The 25,528-nt window shown below is 38.9% G+C and overlaps 2 protein-coding genes across 6 annotated transcripts in view; one reads left to right on the plus strand and one right to left on the minus strand.

Moving 5' to 3' along the window:
- The window catches only part of aatkb (apoptosis-associated tyrosine kinase b), a 770,376-nt gene that overhangs the window by 312,507 nt on the left and 432,341 nt on the right, over positions 1–25,528 (minus strand). The gene's annotated exons all lie outside the window — the stretch shown is intronic.
- Positions 1–25,528, plus strand: part of LOC114665172 (kinesin-like protein KIF19) — an 80,644-nt gene that overhangs the window by 28,283 nt on the left and 26,833 nt on the right. Inside the window, 4 exon segments of the mRNA XM_051918735.1 lie at positions 5,457–5,567; positions 5,881–5,968; positions 11,537–11,673; positions 14,937–15,062. Of these exon segments, the coding sequence (XP_051774695.1) occupies positions 5,457–5,567; positions 5,881–5,968; positions 11,537–11,673; positions 14,937–15,062 (462 nt within the window).

The raw sequence follows: 25,528 nt of genomic DNA on the forward strand, positions 1-25,528 counted from the left end.
TAATAAATAAAGGTAAGGAAAGGAAAATGAATAAAAGAATAACTGTTAGGAAAGAAGTCCAAGTGTTGTGTCCCTTGTATTATAACATTTAAAATGATCATATTATCACAGTGTCTGCATTCAGCAACACAGCCAACAAAAGAGGACGCATCAGGGTCCTTATCCATTCATCCATTTTCCAAACTCACTTTATCCTGAGCAGAGTCCATTTCAGCAAGCATAGGATTTGCTACATTACTAACAGAACAGAACTACTAATTTAAGCAAGACATTCACAGTACTGTAAGTACAACAGCCTAATGGAACACATTATGATTCATACACTGAGCACAAATATAAGCGTTGTGTCATACAAAATATTAGACCTGTTGCTTATAATGGCATCCCAGGAGCACAAATTTAAAGGGGAAAAGTTTTGTCTATCCAAGCATACAAAGTAAGAAAAAACAGTAACAGCTATAAGTGATTTTACAAATGACAGCAGAACATTCACTCCTTATGGTAACCCATCTCAGTCCAATGGGCTTTTTTGAACCACTAGGGTCTTGACTTCAGTTAAATGATTAAATAGGTGGGTTCTTCCTTGTTTCAACCTAGAATGCAATTCCATTTCCTTTTTACTAGGTGTCATATCTTATCATTTACTATTTGCCCATTCTTTTTCCAAACCCACCTATCCAATTCAGTGTTTCTGGGGTTTGGGGTGACATTCACCATGAAAGGCATTATATAAAATGAGCTCTGATAAAAGTGATGAACTCTTGTAATTATAGCATTTATCTTCAGCCACCTACCCTAAAGATGTTTAGCTACTTCACTCTCTCTATATAAAAGACTCTGAAATGATGTGTACCACAGAAAGGCAAAGCTGATGTTGAAAATATACATGTTACTTTACCATCCCATAATGATGATACGCAGTTATGCAGCTCATTAAGTTGCAGTATACTGAAAGAGACTTTAGGATAATGTATATAAAGTAAACACTGGTGTAAGTGATAGTGTTGATGTTGATTATCCCTAACCATGTCACTTCACTGCACCATACTCAATATGAGTTGATATGTCACTGTACTGTTTACTGCATACTTTAGAAGAGGGTGTGTTATGAAAGGCACTGTATAATATAATCAATGATGAAGGTGACGATGATTAACCCTGAAGATTCACCTAACCACCATGTATTCTAAATGTGTGATTATGCAGCTAAATAGGTTGTACTGTACTAAATAGTCTTGGGGACACCATTCACCATGAAAGGTACTATACAAAATAAATATTGATGAAGATGAAATTACATATACCATGAAACGTTACTTAATCCTTCAGGTTTACAGGTCAAAAGCTTGCTTCACAGAAAAGAGACTATAAAACACAGGAGACAATCATTTTCTGCTTCATTCAGTACATCATGGCATTTTCCTTGTCTGCTGAGTTGTATGTCTTGTCATAAATAAAGCAATAAAATGAAAATTAAAGCTCTGTCCCTAAGCAACCTGCTGATGTCATTTTCCAGGCAGATGAGAAGCACCTCTACCAAAGAGAATGCACTGAGATTTAAGTGCCTTATTGTTCATGTGGTGTAAAGCTGAAGTACAAAGCATGAGGGAAGTCCGCTTTAACACCACTCATTCACCAACCACTCGTCTGATCCTTCCAGACATCCATAAGTGTTGAATAATGCCCATGAATTTATAAAAGAGGCATTATAAAAGTCCTAATAATTTAGATGGTGCAGTAACATTTACTTCCAGTAAGTCTATGACAAGTCTTATGAGGGCTGACCTGTATGTGTCATCTACTGAATGCCAATACTGTGTCTAGCTGAAAACTGCACACAGTAAGCGAATACTGTAAAATTCTTCACTGATGGATAACAAATTAAGTTGCCTGGTCAGCACTTTTCCATCCAATCTTATTTAGGTTTCCATCCTCTACTGGAGACCAGAATAAGACAACCAATAAATCCACCTTGGAACATTCACAGCAGATGACCAGTGTCCATTACTGAAGGTTTACTAGGTATAAATATGGCCAGCAGTAAAGCCAACCTGAAATGGTTACAAAAAAGATATGACTACTGTTTATCATTTCTGGCATTAGTATGTTGTTGCTATATCCAGTGGGGACTGGTTTTAGTAAAGATAGCCAATGTTTATCACTGGAGGTTCATTAAGCACAACTGTGTAAGGCATACAGGAGTTGACCACTGTCCACCCTAAAAGCTTAATGAGGCAGAGGTGTAAGTATTTGTGGCATTAAGTACATATTAGAATATTCATGTATCAGGTGACAAATGCCATTACAAAAGCTCATGAGGGAGATGTGTAGCAGACAGGGAGAGAGGTGTTGCTGCAGGTGACAAATGTCCATCACTAACAATGTATGAGGAAGTGGTATTGGCTGTCCTAAGTCCAAACTAGAATGTTTATTCATGAGGTGACAAGTATTAATTCCAGAAGGCTCAAGAAGTAAGCAGTAAGAGGTTAGGGTGCAGGTGACCACTGTCTATTACTGAAAGTCCATGTTGATACTGTATTATCCATTCATTCATTATCACACCCTTTCAGAGCTCATCTCAACAGCAATGGGCACAAACAAGGGAACCAACCAATCCATCGCTGGGTACAATGGGCCAATTTAGAGGTGCCAATGAAACTATATGACAAAGCTTTGGGCTGTGGGTGAAATAATAGGACACCTAAATACATTTATTGCAAGACACAGGGAGAACATGCAAACTCCACACTTTTAATATAACCAAGTTTATTCTGTAAAAAGCTCTAACTGTATGATGTGGCAGGTAAGTTCAAACAACTATACCACAAAAACTTCATGTACTGGTAAACCGCAAGTAAGAATCAGACTTGACTCTGCCCAAAGTGGCTAATTTACAATGGCTCCCATAAGTTCACTCTGATGGATCATTTCACACAGAGAACAGTCTGGAGCTCATTAAGATGCATAAAAAAAGATGAGCGTTACAAAATCTTCCTGGCACCAGCTGTTGCCCGACTCTCAGGCTGCCAGGTAACCCAACACAAGGCCACATAACAGATGGTGAGGGGATGGGATCACTCTAAGAACACAAATGCTGTACCACAATCTCCTCGCCCCACCTTCTTTTGACACTAATACCTGTCAGGTGTGGCTGAGCTGGGTGTGGTTCTTATCTTCTTTCAAAAACTTGTAAACGTTTTTTTTTTTTGTATTTTATTGATTTTTATTAAAATCAAATAACATTCCATACAGACAAGTCAAGTTTTACAAGACTTAGTTTGAAACAAATCAACTCCCACCCATGAGGATGAGAGCTAGGCCAGCAGAGTAAAACTTTAAGGTAGTAAAAATAAGTAAATAGATAAATGAATAAAAATAGATAGCGTTAAAAAAAGAGGGGAGAGAATCTGCTTCCTCTATTAAAATGTTTATTTTAAAATGTTATTTATCAGATCCAGCCAGGTTTTGGAAAATTTTTGTATAGATCCTCTAAGTGAGAATTTGCTTTTTTCCAGTTTCAAATAGTATATAACATCAGTTACCCACTGACTTAAATACAGGACAGTTAGTATTCTTCCAGTTGAGCGAGATAAGTCTACAAGTTAATACTGAAGTAAAGGAAATTACAGTTTGTTTGTCCTTCTCCACTTTAAGCCCATCTAGAAGAACACCAAACACAGCTGTTAATGGATTAGGAGGGATTGTGACACCAAGGCTGTCTGAAAGGCATTTAAAGATTTTGGTCCAGAATGATGTTAATTTGGTGCAGGCCCAAAACAGTTAATACATTTGACCATCTGCAAAGCTGAATCACAAGGTCTAGCAAATGTGCCTCCCCACTGGGGGTGTCATGCCCCATGATTATACAGGGAACTACACTAACACTGGACACCCCTTTATTTATCATGGTGTGCCTTAGCCTTTATCAGTGGTTAACATGCCACCAAGATGCAGTAGTAATGACCCTAGGGGTAGGTGAATCCAGCATAACTGAAATTGAGAGGATGGTGGGAGATGTTGCTGCATAGGGCAGAAGTTCCTCCAGCAGGAAAAGGGCGATCCTGTATGCTATGCAGTGCACTCTGTTGCCCACTAGGGGTTCACTGGTGGTTGTCTAGTCCTTTAATGAGATTCAGCATTGCATTGGTATACCTTAAGCTTCAAGTTTAGTTTTAAAAGATGGCCAAAATTCTCAAAGATATTTTAAACATTGTAATGTATCTCTAGCTCTACAGGCCAGTAAAGAGCTGACATTTTAGTTGGGCGACGAGTAATCCAAAATGTGGGAGGAAGAGAGGCCAGAAGAAGGAGAGTAGGAGGAAACTTACTCTGATGCCATTTGATAGGCAATTGGACCAGTCATCCTACATTAAAGCAAGGGGTACAAAGGCCTTATGTATCTGTGCATTTGAGGTTTTACTTTGCTATTATTGTACACCTTTTCTTTCTAAATTCCTTAACCATCCTGTTATTTTTATTAAAATAAACCCTTTTTTTAAATACATTTTGGTCCGTTCATAATTTGGACTTTGTGATGGCTCAGGAGCACCCCTACTGTCCACTCTCTCTAAACATGTGATCTTTTATTGTTTAAAACTGTAATATTTTTAACAATTCTTTTTGTCCATTTAAGTAATAGGTAATCCCAATATAGCACATAGCCAGCTTGAGGAATACATTAATATTAGAAATCAACTGCCATGAAAGACAAAAAAATATATTTTTTTTTCTCTGAGCAGCACGTGCTTGAGGCATAATTCACTAAATATTGTGACAGGGAAATAAACAACATGAAATAGCTTGTACTGCTATTCTACTAGCTTTAATACTAAACTACACAAAAGACATCTAAAATCGTATTCCTGCTGTAGAGCCCGTAGGAACTTGCTACAAAGACAGAAGAAATAACTGCCTAAATAACTAGCACGCAGAAGCAGCACAATGCAGAAACACACAGGAACAAGATGTACTTGCATGAACAAGGTACAGAAAAACAAATAGAAATATTGGGCACCAGAAACGATATGCAAAGTCATGCTCTCTAATTAGGTAAACTGCCAAAAAATCAATAATAAAAAGATGTCACAAAGTTGGCTAATCAAAAAGTTGATTGAAAAAGCTCAGAGATAGCTACTGGCTATTCTAAATTCACAAATCAGGCAAATGTGCACCCATGGCCTGCAGTGTGCTCCAGCACAGCAGCTGTCATAATAGTGCAACCATCATGTAAACAAAAAAGAGGTAGCAGAATAACTGTAGTCAATAAAACAGTGACCAATTTAAATAACTTCTAATAAGAACAATGTGAAATGCAAGAAATGACATTCAACCCTATGGTCCCTGCTCACCACGGCACCCAACCCTAGTTTTTATACGGAATTCACTGGAGATTAATAACCAATTTTCCTCCCCAAAACAATGTCTTCTTATTTTCACCATTTAACATTTTTTGACAGATGGTGGTCCTGATGGATCCCATGGAAGACCCAGACGACATCCTACGTGCAAACCGCTCCAGAGAAAAGTCATTTCTCTTTGATGTGGCATTTGATTTCACTGCCACACAGGTAAGCATTTTTGAGCACAACATCACTACTGTATTATGATATGCCCCAAACGTTACTGAGGAGCATACAATGAAGAAATACCAAGTTAACATTGAGATTACATCCATTACACCCTATACTTGACTCATACCAAAGTCAAACTGCTATTCACTATTCATTATGGCAACAAACAGGTTTAAAACAACTGAGGAATGTTTTTCTCATTGTAAGGTGGTCTGTCAAAGTTGGTGCCCCAGTTAATTCTGAGAAGTGACAAGAAAGCTGTCAATTCTAAAGTAAAATGTTTAATTTTGACTTTCTCTCATTTCCACAGGAGGATGTATACCGTGCCACAACCAAGGGATTAATTGAGGGACTCATCTCAGGTTACAATGCAACTGTGTTTGCCTACGGCCCTACAGGTATATGTCTCCAGATATTTCCAATTGACATCTTTAGAATAAGATCAGATTTACGCAACAGGCAGGACAGTAGAGTGGTTAAGGCCTTGAACCCTAAACTAGAACATTACTGGTTCCCTGCCCACTTCTAACTTATTGTGTGACCCTTAATCTGCTTGAGCTACCATTGAAAGGATGTATGTAAATAATTTTACTTCATCTTGTCAGTCACCATGAAATTGATTTTCTGGTCAGTTTAAATTCCATCCTAACTCATGATCATGAGCTGTATTTTCTAATCAAAAGAATGAAACAGTCGAAATTAGGTTCTTGCACAGGAAAAAGAAAGTGTTGCTTAACTCCTCATCAGTGATAGGGTGCAAATCAAAGTGATAAAATTGGACTTCAGTAGAACCTTTGATTCACCAGATTCATAGAAGTCATCTAAAAATATTTGTGCATATAGTTAGGATGACCCCTAAGCTCTCAGAATGGGGTAGGCACCATGAATGGCCCATTGGGAGAAGACCCAGGACATGCTAATGGGATCAGATCTGTTAATTTGCCTACAAGTATCTGGGAACTGCTAATAGGTTGGTTAGAAGCTTGCTGTTAATATTGTAGCTTGATCTATCCAGCTTGGCAGGTTGCAGTCTCAACAACCATCCGGAAACACCAAATGAAGGACAAATAAACAGAGGAGGAGTTCTGACAATATCTTGGATACTGTCTAAACTGATGAAACTTCATATTAAAAAGACATTCTTCTACAATTTAGGATTTTTGCACATGAGACACGACTTGTGTTCCAAGACGAGACTTGCCCACATGTAAAATATGATCATTTGTGAGGTGACTGAATATCTAGTAGAAGACTGGAGATTCTACAGTATTCTGTCACTCTAATGAAGATGTAAGTTTTGATCTGGATCTAGCAGATTATAGGATTTTCTTAAATTAGATATATATCTCAGCACACAGTACCTATAAAACTAGGCTAATATTTGTATTTGATTGTAGTCTGATATAGGAAGGGACATCATGGTGGTACAGTGATTAGAACTACTGCCTCAGAGATGATTCAAAAGAAACTGTCAATATCTAAGATTTGGTTTTATGAAATGTAACTTCCAATTCTTGAGAGGCCTGGGCATTGTATAGAAATTTTACCAACTTGTATTCCCTTTAATTAAATGTAAATTATAACCCAGGATAAGAACATCCAGTACTTTCTTTCATATGAGATGCAAGTATAGATAAATGAGAAGGTTGGTCTTTGTATATACAGGTAATGTCACATTAGTATGTGTTGGTGATTTCCAATCAAAACTAAGTCATTACAGTATTTAGATTTCCTTTTTATGAGTTATCAGCTTTTGAAAATCCAGTTACATGTGTGTCTGTTACACAAATAGAACTGTGCTAACACACCTATCTTTCAGGACAAGGCTTCTAACCAACTGAGCTTCTGTTACTGTCTAGGATTTATTATAGGACATAAGAGTTCTAACCCAAGAGGAATAAAGTATTCCTAACTTTACACCTGACATCAAAATCTGCAAGCTCAATAAAGTCTGTCAAGACCTATTAATGTGAGAATGCCTGTTATTTACTGTTCAGGCAGTCACCTTATATTTCAAAGATATAAGAAAAAAATTAATTAATTCATAAAGTATTCCTTTGGGTGTTTTCAGCCTAATATAAAAGATTCTTCCCTTGGCTTTTGCAGAGATTACTGGATTGCTGACTTGGTGGCGGCTGAGTGATGATTCTTTGGCCACTCAGGGGTTATTTGCACTCAATGAACTCTAGCCCAATGTTGTAAAGGCCAGCCCGAGGATAATTAGGGGCCGCTTTGTTTAGCAATTACATTTATAGGAACTGAATAAAATAAGCTATGCAAACACTTCCAGCTGCAACGGACTAATCTATTTTTCCATCAACTGCTTGTTAGTATCTCCTTCTGCGACATTTATAAGGTTGTTATGCTTGTTATTTTGATCTAATTACTTTTTACTAAATCATACATCAGAGAATTATCCAGGCTGTGACAGTGGAGAGGTTAAATATATGATAACTGCATACTTTTAATTTGTGTATCATCAACTCTCCTCAAAGTCTTTGAAATATCTGTCCACACAGCTTCACATTATCTAATTTTGTACACTACATATACATATAATAAGCTCCACAGCAGTGACCTAGCCCTAACAGCTCCCAAGTTATTACACTCTTATCTTCACAACTGTCCATTCATGTTGTGTCACATCATTTTCTATAGGATGTTGCCTCAAGTTTTAATTACTAATGACCAAGCCACAATGGGCCATGAACTCTATACACAAATTAAGAACCTGGCTATTATGATCTCTGCAGCTACATTATAACTTATAATATTACCAGTTTAGCTATACTAATGTATACATTTTGTGCAATTCACTCATTCCCAGTTACAAGGATGTTCCATATTTGTCCATATTTGTGGGGTTAACACACAAGTTCCAGCTTGCTACAGAATAATAGAAAAGGTAATATTGGTGTTTATATATAATGCCCATGACTAATGACATCTTAAGTGTTTTAATTTTTATAATATCATGATATCGTTTTCCCTACACAAAGCATTTTCAGGTCCTTTGTAATTCAGTCATATACCACAATCTCTTTTAATGGTTACCTAGACTCGGTGGGGCCTTAAGTGAATCTAATTTCTAGACGTTCTGCAAATAAACATTATCAAAGATTTAATGTTAGTCCTAAACATATAAAATAAACATTTGCAGCACTCTTCTTCAACTTGTTTTCTCTTGTCTGTTCTAGAATTCTGCAGTGCACACTTCATAACAGTTGACTTGCATTTCAATATCTGTGATTTTCTCACATTACACATACAGTCATGAAAAAGTTTGGGAACCCCTCTCATCCTGCATAATAATTTACTCTCCTTTCCACAAAAAAGATAAAAGTGGTATGGTCTTTTATTTCCTAGGAACATCTGAGTATTGGGGTGTTTTCTGAACAAAGATTTTTAGTGAAGTAGTATTTAGTTGTAAGAAATTAAATCAAATGTGAAAAACTGGCTGTGCAAAAATTTGGGTCCCCTTGTAATTTTACTGATTTGAATGCATGTAACTGCTCAATGCTGATTACTTGGTTGGATTAGCTTGTTAAGCCTTGAACTTCATAGACAGGTGTGCCCAATCATGAGAAAAGGTATTTAAGGTGGTCAATTACAAGTTGTGCTTCCCTTTGAATCTCCTCTGAAGAGCGACAGCATGGGATCCTCGAATCAACTCTCAAAAGATCTGAAAACGAAGATTGTTCAGTCTCATGGTTTAAGGGAAGGCTACAAAAAGCTATCGCAGAGGTTTAAACTGTCAGTTTCAACTGTAAGGAATGTAATCAGGAAATGGAAGGCCACAGGCTCAGTTGCTGTTAAACCCAGCAGGTCTGGCAGGCCAAGAAAAATCCAGGAGCGGCATATGCACAAGATTGTGAGAATGGTTACAGACAACCCATAGATCACCTCCAAAGACCAGCAAGTTGCTGCAGATGGTGTATCTGTACATTGTTCTACAATTCAGCGCAATTTGCACAAAGAACATCTGTATGGCAGGGTGATGAGAAAGAAGTCCTTTCTGCACTCACACCACAAACAGAGTCGCTTGTTGTATGCAAATGCTCATTTAGACAAGCCAGATTCATTTTGGAACAAAGTGATTTGGACTGAGGAGACAAAAATGGACTTTTTTGGTCATAACAAAAAGCGCTTTGCATGGCGGAAGAAGAACACCACATTCCAAGAAAAACACCTGCTACCTACTGTCAAATTTGGTGGGGGTTCCATCATGCTGTGGGGTTAGTTCAGGTATTGGGGCCCTTGTTAAAGTCGAGGGTCACATGAATTCAACCCAATATCAACAAATTCTTCAGGATAATGTTCAAGCATCAGTCACAAAGTTGGAGTTACGCAGGGGTTGGATATTCCAATAAGACAATGACCCAAAACACAGTTTGAAATCTACAAAGGCATTCATGCAGAAGAAGTACAATGTTCTGGAATGGCCGTCACAGTCCCCTGACTTGAATATCATCGACAATATATGGGATGATTTGAAGCAGGCTGTCCATACTCGGCAGCCGTCAAATTGAAATGAACTGGAGAGATTTTGCATGGAAGAATGGTCAAAAATACCTCCATCCAGAATCCAGACACTCATCAAAGGCTATAGGAGGACAGCATCTAGAGGCTGTTAGATTTGCAAAAGGAGGCTGAACTAACTATTGATGTAATATCTTTGTTGGGGTGCCCAAATTTATGCACATGTCTAATTTTGTTATGATGCATATTGCATGTTTTCTGTGAATCCAATAAACTTAATGTCACTGCTGAAATACTACTGTTTCCATAAGGCATGTCACATATTAAAAGGAAGTTGCTACTTTGAAAGCTCCGCCAATGATAAACAAAAATCCAAAGAATTAAGAGGGGTTCCCAAACTTTTTCATATGACTGTAAGTGAGTAAGCCTTAAAAACTACAATGGGATCCTCTCTGACAATGAATCCTTTCACTCCTATGACTTGACAATAAGGCTCCTTAGGCCTCTTACCTTGTTAAGCACACCACCACAAAAAATCTAAAGTTATTTTGAATTAAATTAAAATTAAAATGATCTGTTAACAATACGTAGTAGTGTAAGTTCTGGTAACTATACATTAAGTCACATTTTCAGTAGATTTTTCTCATTGTCTGCGCCTGAATGAGTCATTTAATCTCCAAAAAGCTCCTCTCAGGCAAAATATCCATTGGTTATTATATTAATGTTCTAGCCACACTGTTTCTGAGTCTCGCAAAGCACATGCTATGGCTGTCAAACCAAAGATCTGGCCATTAAGTCATGTAATATTGCCTTACCAACATGTACTGTTAAATATTCCTGGAGGTTTGTCTTTGCTATCTTCTAATATCTCCTAAACTCTAAACAAAGGCCAAAAACTCTCTATACTGTACATCTTCTATTAGAGATTGAATTCCATGGCCTCTAATACAGTGATCACAAAGCTTAACATCAAATATATAACATTATCTCAGCTTTTGCCCATTTTCAGTATTACACCTGGTTTGTCAGTATACTTCCAAGGTCCCCAGAGATGATTTCCAAAGCTCACGTTTATTTTGTCAAGCTTTATCTTTCGGCAGCCTGATGTTGGTAACAAAGCAACAGTGCTAACTGATAGTTATTTATTGGCATCATTGTGTCTTTTACCTCTTCTTTTTCAGAAAGGCTGCACCTTTGATATGGCCTTATAGTTAGCACTGTAATCCTCAAGGACACAGGTTCAGTCAAACCCCAGGAAACCTTAACCTGCCAGGCATAAGGAAACAACTGTTATTTCACATTCTGGATAAAACTAACAACTACATAATTAAGGGCTGATGTCAAGCAAAGCGTATTTGCTGTATGCTTGGTAAAGGAGCATTTACTTTAGCTATATGTTTTTTCAATATTCCTTCTACCTATCATGTTAAATCATTGACTTCCTATCATTCAAAAGGACTCACATGTTCAATTTGCTTGGCCTACAGGCTGTGGTAAGACATACACCATGCTGGGAACAGATGAAGAGCCAGGAATTTATGTGCAGACCTTGAATGACCTCTTCAAAGCCATTGAGGAAACAAGCGATGACATGAAGTACAGTGTTTCCATGTCCTACCTGGAGGTGAACAAACCACTCTTGCAGATTACATTTTTACATGCTTTTTCTGAGATGTCTTGTTCAATGTCATAACTGTGTTCTTACATGACATGATTGTGTTAACAGTTGTGCTATTTTCTTTTGTCTAATTTGCTGACTGTTTTATTTGTTGCTTATAATTTTAACAGTTGCGTTTAAAGAGAACCATACATTTTATGTACTGTTTTCAGTATTGTTTATAGCAATGACAACCGTTGCTATTCACATCACATGTCATGTGACGACATCAAGCTGCCATTAAAAACATGGTGGCACTCACAAGGAAGTGTCTAACATTTCAAAACAATATGTGAAGACTAATCTAAACAAATACATTTGCCATTTTTGTCCATTAATCTACACTAAACAACCCACAATGAGAAAGTGAAAAAATATTTTCAGAAAAGCTAACAAATTTATTAAACAGAAAAAACTGAAATCTCTCCTTTATACAAGTATTCAGATCCTTTAACATGGCTCATGAATTTGTGTTCAGGTGCCTCCTGTTTGTATTAATTATCCTTGAGATGTACCTAGGACTTGACTGGAGTCCACCTGTGGCAAATTGAAATGATTGGGCAAAATTTAAAAAGTCACACTCCTGTGTATAGAAGGCCCCACCATTCATACTGCATGTAAGGAAAAAAAAAACAAGCTCAAGCTAATTAATCTGGCATTTATGGTAGAGCGACTAGACAGGAGACAGTCTTGAGTAAAAGGCATATGACAGCTTCCTAAGAATTTGCCAAACAGCATTTAAAGGACTCTGAGATCAACAGGAAAAAAAGATTGTCTCATCTGATGAGGTAAAAATTGAACTTTTTGGGCAGAACTCCAAACATTATGTCTGGCAAAGACCAGGCATTGCTCATCACCTGGATAATACCACTGCTAAAGGGATGAACAGTGGTGGCAGCATCATGCTGTGGGGGTGTCTCTCAGTGGCAGGCAGAGAAAGACTGCTCAGAATTGAGGGAAGTGTGAATGAAGGCAAACAAAGTGAGGTCCATGAAGAACACCTGCTCCAGAGTGCATGTGAACTCACAGTTGGACAGTAAACCTTTCATAATGACAATGACCTAAAGCCAAGATAACACTGTAGTGGCTTTGAGACAAGGCTCTTACTGTCTTTGAGTGACCCAGGCAAAGCCAAAACTCAAACACCATTGAACACCTGTGGAGAGAGATAGCAGTTTACAGAAGCTTCACATTCAGTCTACCACAGCTTGATAGGAGCTGCCAGGAAGAAAGGAATAAACTGCCCAAATCCTGGTGTGTACTACCGGTACTTTTAGACTTAACCAAGAAGATTTGAAGCTGTTGCCAACTGAGCTTCTACAAGTACAGAATTAAGGGACTGAATACTTATATAAATTAGAGATTTCAGTTTTTTGTTTTTAATAAATTTGCTCACCTTACTGAAAAATCATTTTCTGTTTGTCATTATAGGTTATTGAGATTAAACTGATCACATCACAATAAAGTGTACAGAAAGTGAAGGGGTGTGAATACTTTCTGAACTTTTGAATTTTGCTTTAGTCTGCTTTTAGAATTCAGATTTAAGCTTTTGCTAGTGTTTTGGCAACTTGCTCCACTGCTTATTGAACCATTTACGTCAAACTATTGTCATGTCTCATCCTTTAAACTTGTTTTCAACTCTGCAACTCACTACTCCCCTAATAACAAACATAACAGAGGAAGTTAATTGGAAAGCAGTGGGAGATCTACCATCAAGGTGTTCTGGGTATGTACCCAGAGGCCCATGATGGAAAAGAGGCCTTTTCATGTAAAACTTTTTCACCCTCTGGTCGATATACTGATCAAATCTTTACACAGTGAAATGACTAAGGGGTAACTCAATGAAACAATAAAGTCTCCACACATCGAAATGACCGAGAGGGACATACAGTACCTCTGACATCCACCACACCACCATGAAACTAAGTTTCTGCCTGCTCAACACAACAGTGAAAAATGCTGTGCATTATTAAAAGCATGATCAACTCCCTGTTAGGGTGGTAAGGCATCCAAGGGCTGAAAACCTAGTCAATTTTGCAGTATTAGCCCTCAAGACCTGTTACAATTCATCCAATCATCTACTGAACTCACTTGATTCAAATTTGGAGTTAAGGAAACCAGAGCATATCCTGGTAACATTAGGCAAAGGGCAGGGACCAGTATTGCAATTCTCATTCACCATGGCTAGTGCAGCTCTGTGATGTCACACTGGCCTCACAGAGCATCATGGGGCACTGAAAAAAAAAAAGTTTGACTAAGCAGGGCGTACAGCATACAAAGGAAAAACCCTTTGATGAATTTTGCCAATCAACACTAGTGCCTTTAAGGTATCCAAGGACACTGAACAATGGAATAAAAGAAGCAAAAAAACAAAATAAATACAAGTAAGGAAGGATAAATGTAATACGTATACATGTATAAATATTTACAAACATACATATAAAAAAACATTAAATGTATTTAAAAAAGCCAGGAAAGTATCATACAAAATATATATCCGAGATTGAACGTCTTTGTGCACCAGCACTTAACCTCTGCGTGTGAGGGGTGCTGCTCCACAATGTATTTTGAAACTGAGATAATCTCTGAGGTGATAGTAGTATTGGTCAGGCCACTATGGACTGGGCAGACTGCTCTCTTGTTTCATTCACTGCCTGTCCAGGCTGGTTCAATATTTGAACAAGATACAGAGACAGATAAGTCAATCTTGAGAGATGGAGTGTCAGATAGAAACTTCAAGGCTTCACAGCTTTCAGGTTATGTCATAAAATGAAAGGACTCTGGTGAGCTCATTGCTAGCACAGACTCTGTGAGCACAGCAGTTGGAAGTGACCTTATCAATTTATCTTTTTTTTGTTTATTATTATTATCATAGACTTGTTTGTGCAGAGAGTAAATGCACCCTTGGCCATCTAATAAAATCCTTAGCTTGTTTACAGATATAATTCTAAATTTAACCCGGTATAGAAAAGAAATGCCACACAGTGCGTAAACTCAGGAAAATATTTTCAATTTCATCCGGAAACATAGAAATAGTAGATTATCTAGGAGCAGCCGAAAAAAGAAGCATGCATGGATGGTTCAAATCTGCCAAACTATGAGGGACATGCTGATCAAAACAAAGTAAAGTAAAACAAAGAAGGCTAGCTCAGTGTAGGCTTTTAAAATGTAAGACTATAATGGCTTTTCATTTTTTGTGCCAAACTTTCCTGTTTTTGTGTTTAATACAGATTTACAATGAAATGATTCGAGACCTGCTTAATCCTTCCTCCGGCTTCCTGGACCTCCGAGAAGATGCCAAAGGAGTGATTCAAGTTGCAGGAATAACTGAAGTGTCCACTATAAATGCGGAGGAGGTGAGAATCCTAAATACGAGATAGACACAGAAACATGTATTAATGGGGAACCTCTATGTGTCATACTAACCCAGAGCAAAAATGCCAAAACACTAGCAATAATGATTTACTTAAACACATAAAAAAAAAACTGGTGTCAGCCGAAACATATGCAGTTCTTAAAATCTCAAGAACCTCAAGGATGGAATAATCAGGAAGCAAATACAAAGTAATAAAAGAATAAACAAAAATAAAACCCTGTTGTCTCTCTAGTCCTCATTGTATAGGTTCAAATTGTCTGGGATGGCCTCTTGACCACAATCTAAGGCATTAAATTATTAGCACTAAATAGCTCTCCCTTTTTTTCTACTATCTGTACTACATCCCTTCTAGGTTAAAACTTTAACTCACTCCACAAGTTCAAGTTTACTCAAAAAATGTGACTACTCTATACCCAGCTTTTGAGATCATGAATGCTACTGGAAAGTCCTGCAGCCTTCTCACCAGACCTCCTTCTGGTGTCTCCAAGCATATATGGTTTTGCCAGTTCCCATGTAATAGCATCTTTGCTGTCATCTGGCAGTTTGGAGTTTCTCAAACCTTTCCCTTTGACACTAATATAAATAAGAATTTACTCTATTAAAATATACACACACAGATAATGTATTTGTCCAAAGACTTTACCACAACCCCATAAAAACACACAACTTTTTGGTTGAAAAATAAGAGAGCTGCAGACACCTGATAACAGGCTTGTAGTTGGGAGTAAGATGTGGACCGATCTTCCCAGATGTGCCACAGGTTTACATTTAAAGACATTAACATTTGGATAGAGCAGGATAGAGCGTGTTGTGTCCACAAATAGAACATGAAGAGAGAAGTTTGTTCCTTCCAAAGCTCCCCTGGTTGAAGTCACCAGCATAAAAAATATATATATGTATGTACACATCTACTCTATAAAGAGTAGGACAGCTGCTGTACAGGCTTTTAAATGTTCGAAGTGCTGCGTGAGATGCAGATCACGCGGCACGGCAGCAGCTGATTGAGCAAAGAGGAGGTTTAAAAAAAAAAAACAAAAAAAAACTATTTGTTTCCCATTGTATCACCGTTTAAGCGGGGGATTTGGAGGAGCGACCGCGTCTCCTTGGGGTGCGTTCAGCCCCCCTCTTCACAATGAGAGCGGCAGAGACGCAAAGTGGCTAGTGCATAGCGCATGCCGGGTATGGGTTGGCGAGCAAAGCAAGCAGGGGGAACCCCCTAGTACAATATAAAAAATAGATAGACACTTTATTAATCCCAAGGGGAAATTCACAAATATATATATTCAAATTCACACACATTATATTCACAAATATACACATTCACACACATATACATTATACACCCACACATACATACATTACACATACACACACACATATATATATATACATATATATATATATATATATATATATACATACATACACACACAGATAGATAGATAGATAGATAGATAGATAGATAGATAGATAGATAGATAGATAGATAGATAGATAGATAGATATACTGTACACACATGCATAGGATCACACCAAAAATAAACTATTGATATTACCAAGATACACCTCATAATTCTTGAATGGAAAATTATATTACCTGCCTCAGTTACAAGTTTAAAGTTTTGTACAAGGAAATGGTTGATAAGGACATGTCACTTAAACAATGTGACTTACTGGTCAATGAGGTAATACCTGCAGGTGACAAGCTAGCATTATTTCAGTCTATACATGGAGATGCCTACACATGGCTGAACCTGCTCAAAGGGATTTCTTTATATTTTCAGAAAATCCTTATTTCCTTTTTCCTTATTTAATGTATTATTTTTGTAGGATGTTGCCTGTGGTCATACATTTCTCCCTTTTGCCCTTTAATGAAACTGGATATCTCCAATAGGAAAAGAAACTCTGAAACCAATGGGGTCCGAGTCCCTTCTAAAAACCTGTATATATTGGTGTATATAGCTATTATAGTAGATAGTTCAATAGTTTGTGTTTTTGTCTTATAGACAAATGTGGCTTTACTACACAAATGTGTCTCACTGTTGTTAAAGACCAAGCAACAATTAAAATAAATAAAAATTATATTAGTGATCAGCCCAAACTAATTCATTTCAATGTTCTTTATTGACACCATGCTCTAGCTGTAATCATTTATGTTTCACTGCTGTTGTTAAATGCATGCATAGTAGTACAGACTATTACATATATTCCAAGTTGTGTTTACTTGTTTAACTAAGAGCAAGCACAAGTAAACATGTTAATGTTCTACTGACATATACAAACTTAGTAACTAAAAATACTAAAAACCAAGCTGCCTTTTCAAAGAAATTGTGGAAGTGTGGATGTAGGTAGATTCACTGCAAGTAATATGATTTAAACAGGTGGAGATGAAGTACACATGATTGCCCCTTTCTTTCTTGCATGTCAATAGTGCACCATTTGGTCCCTGTGCCTGTGCCTGGCTGGGAGGCAGATATGACGGATGGTTGGGAAGAGAGGCAGGATGTTCCTTGTCTCAGACAGGCTGATCATAATCCCTACCTACTCATAATACTCATAATAATCATTATTAACTGTGAAAGAGTCATAGGCCCTGCAGGACCCTGTCTGATTCCAAGATCCCCTGTCTTAACCATTGCACCACACTGCTAGCTACAGGCTTCCAACACACATACAGTGGTGTGAAAAACTATTTGCCCCCTTCCTGATTTCTTATTCTTTTGCATGTTTGTCACACAAAATGTTTCTGATCATCAAACACATTTAACCATTAGTCAAATATAACACAAGTAAACACAAAATGCAGTTTTTAAATGATGGTTTTTATTATTTAGGGAGAAAAAAAATCCAAACCTACATGGCCCTGTGTGAAAAAGTAATTGCCCCCTTGTTAAAAAATAACCTAACTGTGGTGTATCACACCTCAGTTCAATTTCCGTAGCCACCCCCAGGCCTGATTACTGCCACACCTGTTTCAATCAAGAAATCACTTAAATAGGAGCTGCCTGACACAGAGAAGTAGACCAAAAGCACCTCAAAAGCTAGACATCATGCCAAGATCCAAAGAAATTCAGGAACAAATGAGAACAGAAGTAATTGAGATCTATCAGTCTGGTAAAGGTTATAAAGCCATTTCTAAAGCTTTGGGACTTCAGCGAACCACAGTGAGAGCCATTATCCACAAATGGCAAAAACATGGAACAGTGGTGAACCTTCCCAGGAGTGGCCGGCCGACCAAAATTACCCCAAGAGCGCAGAGACGACTCATCCGAGAGGTCACAAAAGACCCCAGGACAACGTCTAAAGAACTGCAGGCCTCACTTGCCTCAATTAAGGTCAGTGTTCACGACTCCACCATAAGAAAGAGACTGGGCAAAAACGGCCTGCATGGCAGATTTCCAAGACGCAAACCACTGTTAAGCAAAAAGAACATTAGGGCTCGTCTCAATTTTGCTAAGAAACATCTCAATGATTGCCAAGACTTTTGGGAAAATACCTTGTGGACTGATGAGTCAAAAGTTGAACTTTTTGGAAGGCAAATGTCCCGTTACATCTGGCATAAAAGGAACACAGCATTTCAGAAAAAGAACATCATACCAACAGTAAAATATGGTGGTGGTAGTGTGATGGTCTGGGGTTGTTTTGCTGCTTCAGGACCTGGAAGGCTTGCTGTGATAGATGGAACCATGAATTCTACTGTCTACCAAAAAATCCTGAAGGAGAATGTCCGGCCATCTGTTCGTCAACTCAAGCTGAAGCGATCTTGGGTGCTGCAACAGGACAATGACCCAAAACACACCAGCAAATCCACCTCTGAATGGCTGAAGAAAAACAAAATGAAGACTTTGGAGTGGCCTAGTCAAAGTCCTGACCTGAATCCAATTGAGATGCTATGGCATGACCTTAAAAAGGCGGTTCATGCTAGAAAACCCTCAAATAAAGCTGAATTACAACAATTTTGCAAAGATGAGTGGGCCAAAATTCCTTCAGAGCGCTGTAAAAGACTCATTGCAAGTTATCGCAAACGCTTGATTGCAGTTATTGCTGCTAAGGGTGGCCCAACCAGTTATTAGGTTCAGGGGGCAATTACTTTTTCACACAGGGCCATGTAGGTTTGGATTTTTTTTTCTCCCTAAATAATAAAAACCACCATTTACAAACTGCATTTTGTGTTTACTTGTGTTATATTTGACTAATGGTTAAATGTGTTTGATGATCAGAAACATTTTGTGTGACAAACATGCAAAAGAATAAGAAATCAGGAAGGGGGCAAATAGTTTTTCACACCACTGTATACATCCATCCATCCATCCATTTTCCAACCCGCTGAATCCGAACACAGGGTCACGGGGGTCTGCTGGAGCCAATCCCAGCCAACACAGGGCACAAGGCAGGAACCAATCCTGGGCAGGGTGCCAACCCACCGCAGGACACACACAAACACACCCACACACCAAGCACACACTAGGGCCAATTTAGAATCGCCAATCCACCTAACCTGCATGTCTTTGGATTGTGGGAGGAAACCGGAGCGCCCGGAGGAAACCCACGCAGACACGGGGAGAACATGCAAACTCCACACAGGGAGGACCCGGGAATCGAACCCAGGTCCCCAGGTCTCCCAACTGTGAGGCAGCAGCGCTACCCACTGCGCCACCGTGCCGCCCCCACTGTATACAATACTTGACAATTCTTGGCAATTTAATTTTCACTTGCAGTATATTTAAACGGTGTGCTATATTCTGTACACCTTCAGTTAGTGGAGAGTGGCTAGCTTCACCATTCAGTCTTCATAATATAACCATTTTCCAACCTGTTTAATATAATCCTAGGCCATGGAGGGCCAGAGTATATCCGGGTAGCACTGGGTGCAAGACAGGAATCCGAAATGGAAGGGAACCAGTCTATTCACATTACATATCCACTCTTGGCCTACTAGCATAATCTGCACATCTTTAGCTCTGTGGGAGGAAAAACTGCATTACCATGTTTCAGTCAAATAGGATTTCAAATATTGCACTTGCAGGTTCTGAATCTACCCCTCAGTACATACACCAATAGATACAATCTCTCCACCGCAAGGATATGCTTTCCAGATATCTCTCTAGCATAGTCATTAATAATTACAAAATCATTTCCAATTTACCACTGCAGTCTTTTCCTACTCATGAGCTTTTCAGTTCCAAAGTAAATCTCTGCTCTGATATGAAATGTACAGTTCTGCCCAATACAGAATGAACCTCACTGCCATTGTAGTCCATCCATTATCCAACCCGCTATATCCTAACTACAGGGTCACGGGGGTCTGCTGGAGCCAATCCCAGCCAACACAGGGCGCAAGGAAACAAACCCCAGGCAGGGCACCAGCCCACCGCAGGGTTGGCGCACACACACACACTAGGGATAATTTAGAATTGCCAATGCACCTAACCTGCATGTCTTTGGACTGTGGGAGGAAACCCACGCTGACACGGGGAGAACATGCAAACTCCACGCAGGGAGGACCCAGGAAGCGAACCCGGGTATCCTAACCGCGAGGCAGCAGTGCTACCCACTGCACCACCGTGCCGCCCACTGCCATTGTAGTTCTACATAATATTGCTTTGGCAAAACTGAAGCTCATCATGCTTTATTTCAATACCATTACCTGCCTGCCATGTCTTGCTTTTCAGGATTAGCCAGTTGAACCACAGCTTTGAGATTTTCTTTTTTGCGACTGTGACCTCACATTTCGTGTGCTGAATGAATGCCTGCTGTTTGGGTTATGCTGGTGACTACACCCACCTTTTGCAGAGAAAGGAAGTGTCGGGACAATTGTGCATGTCTACTTTTTTTGAGCGGGAGTCTTCCCCATGATTTAATTAATACAGTTAGTGGCCTCTGTTTTACACTAAGTCTTTAGAATTAATAACACAATGGTTAGCACTGCTACTTCACAGCTCCAGGAGACAGGGCTTGAGTCTCAGTTTGGTCACTCTTTGTATGGACTGTGCACATTTTCATCCATGCATGCTTGAGATACTATCATTTTCACCCCTAAGACACAGTAATATGTTAACAAGTCACTCTAAACTTGACATCTATGAGTGTGTGTGAATGGGCACTGTGATAGTCTATTGCTCCACTGTATCCTGATGAACAATGTTACTGACTGAATGCTAGCAAGCCCATTAGGGACCTGTCTCACAATCAACTTAAAGGGTGGTAAACAGCTTTTGTACTTATATTAACAGTACATTTGTTTCATTGCTTTTAGAAGAAAAACCAATACACAAGTAGAAGAATCCCACCCAGGGATTGAGAGAATCTATAAACGTCACACAGAATGATTGGGGATAGATTCAAACAAAACTGTTTGGGGAAAAAAAAAAAAAAAGTATTAATAACACATAAACATTTCTAGTCTTGTTATTTTAGTCAAGTAAGTAATTGAATTTACGTAACACAAAGGTTAGTGTTGCTGCCTCACAGATCCACACCCTGGGTTCAAATCCTGCACCAAAGACATGGCAGGTTCAGATGATTCTTGACTCTAATTTGGCCCTGTGTGTTTGAGTGGGCCCTGTCATGGACTACTACCTGCCTAATACTCCAAATCTCCACAATCCTGAATTAGATTATGCAGGATTGAGAATGTTATACAATATATTCAATATACAGTAGAACCTCTGGTCACGAACGTTTCCGAACACGTACAAATCGGGTTACGATCAAATAGTTTACCAAAATTTTGCATCTGTTCATGACCACACGCTCTGGTGGCGAACAAAAATACTGGCGGCCAGTTTCCCTACGCACGTTCATATGCGCCAATGATTTCCCATTCTCTGTTTCCCATTTTCTTTTGTTTGCGTATACAGGGCCTAACAAAGCAGCTGATGTTGCAAAAGGAGTTATAATGCTAACCAAGCAGAGGCCTCAAGTGCTGGAAAAACTGTTGCTAGTGTGGTTGAATGAGAAGCAACTTGCAGAGGATAGTGTAAGCGAGCCGATCATATGCGAGAAAGCCAGGAAGATTCATGGCGATTTGCTGAAAAAAAAAAAATCCTTTTTCGAATGGTGAGGTGAGGAATTTAAAGCCAGTAGAGGATGGTTTGAAAAGGCTCACAAGAGAAGTGGCATTTAATTTTTTTTCCCTATCCTTAAAACTCATAAAAAAAAGTGTTTACAGCGAGCGGTTCGTAAGGGTCTAGCGCGAACTCTTACAATGTTAGTTTTCTCTGTTGTTCAAGGTTTTCTCAGTGTTATTCAATGTTTTTACATTTAGTTTACTATTACACTGTGCATTCTATGGTATAATTAACTATTTTTGTGCTTAAAATATATATATACAGTGGTGTGAAAAACTATTTGCCCCCTTCCTGATTTCTTATTCTTTTGCATGTTTGTCACACAAAATGTTTCTGATCATCAAACACATTTAACCATTAGTCAAATATAACACAAGTAAACACAAAATGCAGTTTTTAAATGATGGTTTTTATTATTTAGGGAGAAAAAAAATCCAAACCTACATGGCCCTGTGTGAAAAAGTAATTGCCCCCTTGTTAAAAAATAACCTAACTGTGGTGTATCACACCTGAGTTCAATTTCCGTAGCCACCCCCAGGCCTGATTACTGCCACACCTGTTTCAATCAAGAAATCACTTAAATAGGAGCTGCCTGACACAGAGAAGTAGACCAAAAGCACCTCAAAAGCTAGACATCATGCCAAGATCCAAAGAAATTCAGGAACAAATGAGAACAGAAGTAATTGAGATCTATCAGTCTGGTAAAGGTTATAAAGCCATTTCTAAAGCTTTGGGACTCCAGTGAACCACAGTGAGAGCCATTATCCACAAATGGCAAAAACATGGAACAGTGGTGAACCTTCCCAGGAGTGGCCGGCCGACCAAAATTACCCCAAGAGTGCAGAGACGACTCATCCGAGAGGTCACAAAAGACCCCAGGACAACGTCTAAAGAACTGCAGGCCTCACTTGCCTCAATTAAGGTCAGTGTTCACGACTCCACCATAAGAAAGAGACTGGGCAAAAACGGCCTGCATGGCATATTTCCAAGACGCAAACCACTGTTAAGCAAAAAGAACATTAGGGCTCGTCTCAATTTTCCTAAGAAACATCTCAATGAGGGCGGCACGGTGGCGCAGTGGGTAGCGCTGCTGCCTCGCAGTTGGGAGACCTGGGGACCTGGGTTCGATTCCCGGGTCCTCCCTGCGTGGAGTTTGCATGTTCTCCCCGTGTCTGCGTGGGTTTCCTCCGGGCGCTCCGGTTTCCTCCCACAATCCAAAGACATGCAGGTTAGGTGGATTGGCGATTCTAAATTGGCCCTAGTGTGTGCTTGGTGTGTGGGTGTGTTTGTGTGTGTCCTGCGGTGGGTTGGCACCCTGCCCGGGATTGGTTCCCTGCCTTGTGCCCTGTGTTGGCTGGGATTGGCTCCAGCAGACCCCCGTGACCCTGTTTGGATTCAGCGGGTTGGAAAATGGATGGATGGATGGACATCTCAATGATTGCCAAGACTTTTGGGAAAATACCTTGTGGACTGATGAGACAAAAGTTGAACTTTTTGGAAGGCAAATGTCCCGTTACATCTGGCATAAAAGGAACACAGCATTTCAGAAAAAGAACATCATACCAACAGTAAAATATGGTGGTGGTAGTGTGATGGTCTGGGGTTGTTTTGCTGCTTCAGGACCTGGAAGGCTTGCTGTGATAGATGGAACCATGAATTCTACTGTCTACCAAAAAATCCTGAAGGAGACTGTCCGGCCATCTGTTCGTCAACTCAAGCTGAAGCGATCTTGGGTGCTGCAACAGGACAATGACCCAAAACACACCAGCAAATCCACCTCTGAATGGCTGAAGAAAAACAAAATGAAGACTTTGGAGTGGCCTAGTCAAAGTCCTGACCTGAATTCAATTGAGATGCTATGGCATGACCTTAAAAAGGCGGTTCATGCTAGAAAACCCTCAAATAAAGCTGAATTACAACAATTTTGCAAAGATGAGTGGGCCAAAATTCCTCCAGAGCGCTGTAACAGACTCATTGCAAGTTATCGCAAACGCTCGATTGCAGTTATTGCTGCTAAGGGTGGCCCAACCAGTTATTAGGTTCAGGGGGCAATTACTTTTTCACACAGGTTTGGATTTTTTTTTTCTCCCTAAATAATAAAAACCACCATTTACAAACTGCATTTTGTGTTTACTTGTGTTATATTTGACTAATGGTTAAATGTGTTTGATGATCAGAAACATTTTGTGTGACAAACATGCAAAAGAATAAGAAATCAGGAAGGGGGCAAATAGTTTTTCACACCACTGTATATATTTACATACAGTTCGTACAGTCTGGAACGGATTAATTGTATTTACATACAATCTTATGGGGAAATTATGTTCTGGTTGCGACCAAATTGGGTCGTGTCCAGAGTTTTGGAATGAATTACGGTCGTGACCAGAGGTACCAAAGTGGTAGTGCTGCTGCTTTGTAGTAAGGAGACTGTGGAAGATTGTGGGTTCGCTTCCCGGTTCCTCCCTGTGTGGATAGCGCTTTGAGTACTGAGAAAAGCGCTATATAAATGTAATGAATTATTATTATTATTATTGACACTCCACCACCATGAATTGGAAAAAACATGAAAAATTATACAGTATAGGCAAAATTCAGTAAATCATCTAATAAAGAAATGGAGAAGTCTGTGTAGTACAATTCAAGATATGATATTGGAGGACAAGTGCTTAAGCAATAGTTGCACTTATCTTTCATGAAAAAATAACAAACAACTATTATTTTAAAAAGCTGACATTAAACCAAAAATAGAATTTGTCAGTAGACAGGTAAAAATGCAAACAGCAAGTGAAATTAAATCAGACAGTCAAACAGAAGTAGATTCCAATTTTTAATTCAGGTCCACCAGAAGTATGCTGTAAGATGCTGTGCTTCTCGTTCCGTCTTTTTGGAATAATGAGTCCGAGTTAAGACCACGGACACATGAACACAATAAAATAAAAGAGAGATTTTAGAGAAATTTGCAAACACGTCTGAATGGGAGTCAGATGCTTACGATCACAATAAGCTTTAATGTATGTTAAAATATCCATTAACTTCTTTTCCATACTTAGCGTGCATATTACATGGCTGCGAGGGGACAATTAATACTGCTATCATCATTTTTAGACAGAAACTACTTTTGGCAGGGATACCGGCATTTCAATTAATGTTCATCCATCATAGCCAGAATATATCAAAGCATAACTAAAGAGGAACTACTCTTGAATTAAGTACCAGTATGTTAAGAGATGTCCCTCAGTCCTTTTATGCACCCGTTTAATTTAATAATTGGGTAATGTGAATGTTGACTCTATTCACAAAAATTCACACATATAGATATGAACCAACCTAGTATGGGATACCATAATTTTAATAAATGGCTAAGCATCCATCCATT

This window comes from Erpetoichthys calabaricus, chromosome 14 (assembly GCF_900747795.2).
Source record: "Erpetoichthys calabaricus chromosome 14, fErpCal1.3, whole genome shotgun sequence".
NCBI lineage: Eukaryota > Metazoa > Chordata > Cladistia > Polypteriformes > Polypteridae > Erpetoichthys > Erpetoichthys calabaricus.